The 9,029-nt window shown below is 39.7% G+C and overlaps 1 protein-coding gene across 1 annotated transcript in view; it reads left to right on the plus strand.

Moving 5' to 3' along the window:
* The window catches only part of LOC143982408 (uromodulin-like), a 121,590-nt gene extending 113,158 nt beyond the window's left edge, over positions 1-8,432 (plus strand). The window contains exons 10-11 of the mRNA XM_077481078.1: positions 4,772-4,810; positions 6,451-8,432. Coding sequence (XP_077337204.1) covers positions 4,772-4,810; positions 6,451-6,512 — 101 coding nt within the window. The 3' untranslated portion in view covers positions 6,513-8,432. The remainder of the gene's footprint in view (positions 1-4,771; positions 4,811-6,450) is intronic.
* Positions 8,433-9,029: the final 597 nt, after the last annotated feature.

Below are 9,029 nucleotides of genomic sequence, written 5' to 3' on the forward strand. Positions count from 1 at the left end.
ATCATCCCATAAACAAACATGGTATTTTTGAAAGAAAGGATAGCGGGATTTTAACCACTTGCTTACTGGGGACTTAAACCCCGTCCTATCCAGACCAATTTTCAGCTTTCAGCGCTATCGCACTTTGAATGACAATTGCGTGGTCATACAACACTGTACCCAAATTTTTATCTTTTTTTCCTCCAAACAGGGCTTTCTTTTGGTGGTATTTGATCACCTCTGCAATTTTTATTTTTTATTAAAAAAAAAAAGTAAAAAGACTGAATTTTTTGAAAAAAACATCTTTTTTTATTTTGTTATAAAATTTTCAAACGGGTCATTTTTGTCCGTCATTGATGTACGCTGATGAGGTGTCATTGATGGGCACTGATGGGTGTCAGTGATGGGCACTGAATGGTTACACTGATCGGCAGCACTTCTATGTGGCACTGATTGGCACCACTGGTGGGCATAGATAGGTGGCACTTGTGGGCATAGATAGGTGGCACTTGTAGGCAGATAGGTGGTACTTGTGAGCATTGATAGGTTCAAATTATGAGGTATAATTGCCTCTTAGTTTCGGGACTGTTGTCCCTTTAAGCTGAGCTGGTAATCGCCTTTTTTTTTTCTCCTCCGCTGTCAGCGTGAGGAGAAAAAAAAAAACGATCACTGAACTTTTGTTTTGATCATGTGATCAGCTGTCATTGGCTGACAGCTGATCACATGGTAAGGGGCCAGGACCGGCCCCTTACTCAGATCGGTGATCACCCAAGTCTCAGTGACTCATGATCACAGTAAGCGTGCATAGGGGATGCCGTCAAAAAACGGCCTTCCGGGAACTTACATCCGTGCTGTGGCCGTCATCCGTGGATGTCAGATGGTTAAATATGGCAAATAAGAAAAGAACCAAAATAAAAATCTATATACATTTTATTACAGATAAAACATTGTCATCGACAATATTAAAAACATAGATATGCATAGAGAAACTTTGCAATAAATACAAAAATCTGATGGATACATGTACTTGTAACTGGTCTATGCGTTAAGCTGGATCCCCCTTGCTTCTTCAGGACCATACATATGTATCAATGTGTTCTTATTAAGAACTTTAATTACTATCAGGACAAGACTTGTCCAACAGGTTTGACTCTGGGGCTGTAGAAAAATAATTCCACTTAGGCTACATTCACACCTCTGTGTGTTTAATGCAGTATGTTTTAGGCAAAATTTACTTGCATTTTGATGTGGTTGATATGTGTTATCATTCATCCCCATGGAAGCTGAATTTTTCTCAGGAAACCACAACATGCAGCAAAAAGGACTTTTCCTTACACACCCTTGTCACACAGTAGAAAAAGCATAGGTATGAATGTGTCCCTTATAAGAAGACATTGATACGCAAAGCCCAGCGAGATTTTCCACTGTTAGTGCTTGTTAAGGATGAGCCGAACACCCTCCTGTTCGGTTCGCCCTAAAACCTGCGAACAGACTTAAACTTCGTGTGAACTTTAGAACCCTATTAAAGTCTATGGGACTCGAACGCTCAAAATCTAAAGTGCTAATTTTAAAGGCTAATATGCAAGTTATTGTCCTAAAAAGTGTTTGGGGACCCGGGTCCTGCCCCAGAGAACATGGATCAATGCAAAAAAAAGTTTTAAAAATGACAGTTTTTTCGGGAGCAGTGATTTTAATAATGATTAAAGTGAAACAATAAAAGTGTAATATTCCTTTAAATTTTGTACCTGGTGGGTGTCTTTAGTATGCCTGTGAAGGGGCGCATGTTTCCTGTGCTTAGAACTGTCCCTGCACAAAGTGTCATTTCTGCAGAAAAAAAAGTCCTTTAAAATCACTCGTGGCTATAATGAATTGTCGGCTCCGTAATACACAGAACACTCATTGAAAGTCATTGATAAAAAAAAAAAAAAAAAAAAAAGGGTGGAGTTCCCCAAAATTCAATTACCAGGCCCTTCAGGTCTGGTATGGATATTAAGGGGAACCCCGCATCAAATTTAAAAAAAAAAAATTGACATGGAATTCCCCCTAAATATCCATGCCAGGCCCTTCAGGTCTGGTATGGATATTAAAGGGAATCCCGAGTCAAATTAAAAAAAACGTCAGTTTTAAAAACTTTTTTTGCATTGATCCATGTCCCCTGGGGCAGGACCCGGGTCCCCAAACACTTTTTAGGACAATAACTTGCATATTAGCCTTTAAAATTAGCACTTTAGATTTCTCCCATAGACTTGTACAGGGTGTTCCCGGCTTTTCGAATTTGCCGCGAACACCCCAATTGTTCAATGTTCGCCGAACAGGCAATGTTCGACTCGAACTCGAAGCTCATCCCTAGTGCTTGTATAAGCTAACACATTGGCCTTAGTATTTGGCTTTCTTCACCTTCATCTTTCTTTATGTGTGATCCAAACATTCCAACCTGCAAAAACGAATTTCAGGGAAGTGGCACTCCACGCAACCCTCCCTGGTGGCAAAATATGGGCGTGGCTAAAATTTCGCTACATGTTTGTTGTGGTTTAATAGAGCCTGCGATGACTTACATAGAGCAGAATTCAGTAATGTTAAATAAGGAATGTACAGTGCGGAGTGTATGGCCGTGAGTAGTATGTGCAGAAGAGGAGTATGGAGTGTATGGTGGTGGATATTATGTGCAGAAGAGGAGAGAAGTGCAGAGTGTATGTAGGCGGGTATAATTTGCACCTAAGGAGTGTACAGCATTGGGTAATATGTGCAGAATGGTGGCAGTGGACAGTTTTTATTTTTTTATTAAATGTTTTAGTATTTATTTTTTTTCAGATTCAGATGCTTTGTAGGGGCCAGTGGATGAATTTTCTTTATTTTTATTTTTTTTAATTTTTTTTTACAATTACATTTTTTTTATTTTTTTTTACAATTTATTTTTGCATTTTTTGTTTTTCACAATGATTGGAAGTGGGGGGGGGGGGTGGACAGTGTCAGTAGAGCAGTGGGTGATGTCAGTAATTTTTTTTATTATTGTATCTATTATTTTTTTACAATTTTGTTGTTTATTATTGTTGTGAGACAGAGAAAGGGACTAAGGACACCCCAGATTCCCCAGTCCCTTTCTCAGCATTGAAGATGAATGAACAGAGACAGAGGCTCCTGTCTATTTATAAACTGAAGCAGAGTAAACACAGTTTACTCTGCTCATTTTCTCAGTGTCCAATTTAAAAAAGGAAGAGGCCGGTAAATTACATATTTATCTGTCCCTTCCGCCGCTCTGCATCCTGACACATCCCCTGCAGCCTGCAGGAGAGGAGGGAAGTACACTGCGGGGGGACAAGGGGGGTGGATGAGGAGGACAGGGGGCCAGAGGAAAACACGGGGGAGGGGTGGAGGAGGACACAGAGGGGGTGAAGGAGGAGGACAGGGGGTCAGAGGAGTACACAAGAAAATGGCCTGGGAGTGATCAGTGCGTTGGGAGGGAGAAGTGGCTGTCAGCTAACAAGCAATACAGGGAGATTGGTGCTCACAGCTGTCCCTCCCGCCACACCGATCATTCCCAGCTGTCAACCAGCGGACCATCCATGTCGCCCAGGATCAGCCCTGCAGTCGGGATATCGGGCAGCACTCGTGGGTGTCCGGGAGCCACAGCCGAGATATGGGAGACTTCCACACCTCGCAAGAGACTTGGGATGTCTGCATCTCCATGGTCTGTCTAATGTATCCATATGGTAGACATTTTCTAAATCGTGACTGAGGGCTCGTTCACGCTAGAATGAAGTGGGGGAAACTCACGTTCCATACACATTTTCCGCAGTGCAGTCAAAACACACTGGGTGTGTGATCTGCTGCAAGTGCTAATATAATTCTAATGACACCCCAAACACAGAGTGCTTGCCTGCCCCGAATTAAATGATACCATGCGATCCAGTACAGTGCGTTTTGGCATGCACTACTTTTGGTTTGATCCAGTGCAATCATACCACACTGAGTCACATCAGAATCACACAGGAACGAGGACTGTGTTCCTGTGCGATTCAGGTGTGAACAGGCCCTAATGATTTTGATAATATGAACCTGTGTTTTGTTCAAATACCCAGTTATGCTGCAAGGGTGGTAACAAAATATATTGAAGACTTTTCTACTGTGCTGTAGGCCACTTGCAGGAGCTCTAAACAGAGTGATACGATGCAGCATGTATTCACACACATGTATGGATTTTTTCAATCTTAGAATTTTTGGTTTTGAAAATCATGCATATATGCATGTATGAATAGATGCTGGTAGTGGCAATTACATTTGCTATGCTATTTTTAGACTTGACAAACTCTTTATTTCCTGTAATGGAGATACAATAGAAAATGTCAGTAAATCTCTCCAAAGTGAATGGAATTCCTATACTAGGGAGTTGTTACTGGAGCAGGTGTCCCATGGGAGGATATTTCCTCACGTCTAGTTGTGACAGCTCACACTTTTTGGATGTTCCCTCACTTTCTGTCTCCGACAATGGTCAGCAGGACAAACCGAGAAGGAAATCTCCCAGCAGGGACATAGCTATAAAAACTCAAAGGGTCCAACACTTCTTTATTGAAGACTGAGACCCCTTTCACACTGAGCTGCCCCAGGCGTCAGCGGTAAAGCGGTGCTATTTTTAGAGCGGCTCTTTACAGGTGCTATTTTTAGCGCTGTAGCACCTGTAAAGTGCCTTAGTGTGAAAGGGGCATTAGTATTCCACTTATTGGTTTTGATATTGAATAATATTAATCAACATTTCTTTAGCATTCCATTAATTATTATTTTGCATTTCATGCAGATAATGTGGACTTTGCGAACAGTGCTGGAAAACATACAGGTAAGATTTACAGATGACAAAGATATATATGATAATGCAGCATAGCAGAATTAGCTGTCAGTTTAGAAGTCTGACAAGGCTTCCCCTGCAGCTCTTCTGCCGCAAAGAATCTTTTAGTAACTACCGTGCTGTTGCCCAATGTAGCTAGTCATTTTCATCTGAATTCTTAGAGAAAATGATAGAAGAGGTATTGCTGGTATATACTTTTATTCCACTAATTCTATATCAACCCTTGCATTTCAGATAGTTTATATATGAAATAGCTTTCTACTGCTATAGAACAATAGTTACTGTATACAGTACTGTAATTCATTATGCATTGGCTAGGTATTTGTTTCCCCTTGATGTTTGGTCAGGAAGGACCACAAAAATAATTTTCATCTCTAGCATTTATACTGGCTGAGGAAGCCAAACTGTTTAGCATATTAGGATGCTATTAAAAACTATAAAAAAAAAAAAAAAATAATAATTAAAAGGATGTTGTGTTGCATTAACTGCTTGAACCATTGTAGAGAAAATCATGTATCTCAGTCCATTAACTTTAAAAAAATCGAAGACCATTGCAGTGGGGCCCCCATGTACTTCTTAGCACAGCATTGAGGAAGGCTCATGAAATAAGTATTACAGTTTATTCCTCAAACCCTAGACCGACAGTTAATCCTTGAAAAGCAGGGAGGCCCCATTGCAAGGGTTTTATTTATTTATTTATTTTTTGCACCCAAACAAAATTGACATCCTTTTTTTCCCACATATAGAGCATTCTATTGGTGGTGTTTGATCACCTCTGCAGTTTTTATTTTTTGCGCTATAAACAAAAAAAGAGCGACAATTCTGAAAAAAAAAAAAACGCAATATTTTTTTATTTTTTGCTATAATAAAAATCCCCCAAAAAATATGTAAAAGAAACACTTTTTTCCCCAGTTTAGGCCGATATGTATTCTTCTACATAGTTTTGGGTAAAAAAAAAATCTCAATAAATGTATATTGATTGGTTTGTGCAAAAGTTATAGCATATACAAAATAGGGGATAGTTTTATGGCAGTTTTATTATTCTTTTCTTTTTATTAGTAAGTGCAACAATCCGCGTTTTTTATGGGGACTATGACATTATGGCGTGCGCATCGTACATTTTTGACACTATTTTGGGACCACTGTCATTTATACAGTGATCAGTGCTATAAAAATGCATTGATTACTGTGTAAATGACACTGGCAGTGGTTAACCACTAGGGAGCGATGAGGGGTGGGGTTCAAGTCACATGACAGTGATCACTGCTCTCGATGACAGAGAGCAGTGATCTCTGTCATGACACAAGCCAGAACGGGGAAATGCCTTGTTTACATAGGCACTTCCTCATTCTGAGGCTCCGTGACACAATCACCAGGAGACACTGTACGCGGCAGGCACGCACGTGCCTGCTAGCCTCGGCTCTTAAAGGGGAAGTGCAGGTGCGCCCCTTTGCCCACCGCTACCATTGTGCCGACGTACATTGGCATGCAGTGGCCAGCAAGTGGTTAAATTCATTTAAGTAGCTTTCCAAAAGAAGATATATGTATGAATACTAAAGACACATAGTTTAAGACATGAAATAATTTTTTATGTTTTTAGTACGCTAAACATTTTTTTTCTCTCTCTCTAGCTACATCCTGGGCTCTGCTGGCTGGAATTCAACTAGCTATTTTGTTTATTAAGTTATTTTAAGAAGATCTAAAATCATCTCTTTGTGGTCAGCCACAGCCTATATACTTAGTTAAATCTTAAGGCAAATCAGCTGGATTATTATTTTCTGTACTGGACTGTGATATCGGACTCTATCGTGTTTATGCTCTTGTATTGTATGTCTTGCTTTAATGAGGTGTCCATTCTAGTGCCTGAGCTAGTAGCTAATAATGTTGTCTTGTATTTAAACAAAAATAAAAATCTACAATGGGGTGATTTACTTTAGCGCCGCGGCGATACTTAGCGCTAATTACGACAAATTTGTGCTAATAGCAGTAATTAGCGCTAAAACAGTATTCAGTATAGCACTAGTGAGAAAATACTCCCAAAATCAAATTTACTATAGTTCCCTGAAACAAAATAGTGCCCAAACCCTTACTCTGCTAAAACCTGGAGAATTGCACATGGAAATATTGTTTAGAGCACAATATAATTGCCTAAATAGTACTGAAATATGCGGTATATTATTTAAAGATAATCTGCTTTTAAACTGAAGTGAAAAAGTGATTTCTACACTGAAATATCTTTAAAAGTCTGAGAAGAGATACATTCCCCATTTTTTACGAGGTGCCAAAACAACTGAGCATGCTCAGACCTGCAAATAGCTCTCATTTTAGCTCCAGTATCTTTTTTACGGGGCACTTTATTTTGAACCCTATGGACTAAGACTGGGTTGCCATTATAGTTCATGTGTGGCAGGTGTCCCAATTCTTAGGCCAATATATTGTATATTGCTTATGAGGCTGAGCATAGCTATGGACTTAGGGCTGGTTCACACCACAGACAACATGTGTGAGGCTGCCTGCTGGCTAAGTGGGTAGAAATTCTGTCTAGCAGCACTGGGGTTCCTGGTTCAATTCCCCAACATGCTAATGTTTGTGTTGAAGTTCTCCCTGTGTGGGTTTCTCACCACAAGCCTAAGACATGCTGACATGTTATTTGTCTCCTGTCGAAATAGTCTCTAATATAAGAAAGTTAGTTTTGGACTTTAGATTGGAAGCTCATTGCAGCCAGGGACTGGCTATAATGTTTGTTAGCACTAATCATGCCCAGGGACTTGGACATTTAAAATTGTAGGGTTTACACTGCACAGGTACATATGCTTAGAAAACTGTTGCTTTATGTGCATGCAAATGGACTTTGATCTTTGGTCTGTAGTTGGAGATTTGATGCACAAGGGCTAACATATTTGCAAATAGTATTGTGTTCCTGCTCATCAGATGCAATCACTTAAGACATACAAGAAGAGACAGATTGAAAGATACTGGTGGGCACGTGCTTCTATTGGGCGTGGGTCAGTGTGCTAACAATACAACCTATCTTATATAAAGGGCTGCAGTAGGGTGGTTTGTTTGGCCTGAGAAAGCCAGTTTTTTTTGCTGTGATTTGTGGTGAAGGAATGATATTGTGCCTATTGACAAACGCCCAACTAGGGCTGTTTGTTTTCTGAAATTCTTGTGCATTTTTTCAATCAAAAGTGGGTTTTTGTGGCCATGCTGTCAATGTTGGGAGCTTGCTTAAACACAGAAATGCAGCTTCCAGCAGAAAATGGTCACCAATGTATATATTTGTGTGGATTTGTGGGGTGGTGGTGGGTGTTATATGTTGAACTTTTTTTATATTACGTTCGAATGCTTTGTAAGAATAATGACTGTTAAGTATGTTTCTATACTCTTGCAGCTAAAAATGTGATGTGTTGCCCATTATACAGTGAAAGTAAAGCTGTGCCTAAGGTTTAGACACATTTTAGATTGTAAGCTCCTATGAGCAGGGCCCTTAAAACCCAATTGCTAACCGCTTTGCTAAATGTAGCACCATATATCCTGTAGACATTTTTTGATGCTAATAAATTAATGTCCATCATTTTTTTTTCTGCTGGCAAAATAAAAGTACATTATTAAGCTTTTGGTGTTTGTGTTTTTTTTCTCTTTTCTATCTTCTTTTTAATTAGTTTTATTTTTTGGGGGGGTGGTGGTTTTGGGGAAGTGCAATATCTTTTATATCTTATAATTTATATATGTATTTGTGCACCAAAAAATCTATTCAGCACACCTGCAAGTAAATGATAAAGGTGGAGTCTTTATATATAACAGCTGTGGAGAATTGCAGGTAATGAATTCAGATGGTGGATAGGCAGTGTTGTATGTGTCAGCCCTTGTTCACATTGGTGCTATTTTACATGTTAAATCTGTAGAAATTGCACCATTCTAATTGGTTTGGCGCCGCAATTTCTAAAAGTAGTTTCTATACTACTTTTTGGTGAATTTGGGTGCGATCTTTATTGACATCAGTGCAGAAACCTGCACAGATGTCTCTGAAATTCCCCCCACAGTCGGGACTGACATGCGGTAATGGAACAGTGTGAGTTCAGCTGGGCCTTTGTCTTTGTAATTCACCTGCTGCAATCTCAGGGACACCATTACTTATTTAAATATTATATAAAGCCGCGCTTAGGTAACACAGAATTGGTTGCAGCCTACCCAATGAAAAAAGCCCCCA

Source organism: Lithobates pipiens, unplaced genomic scaffold (genome assembly GCF_037356315.1).
Source record: "Lithobates pipiens isolate NorthernLeopardFrog02 unplaced genomic scaffold, aLitPip1_a1.2 Scaffold_16, whole genome shotgun sequence".
Lineage (NCBI taxonomy): Eukaryota > Metazoa > Chordata > Amphibia > Anura > Ranidae > Lithobates > Lithobates pipiens.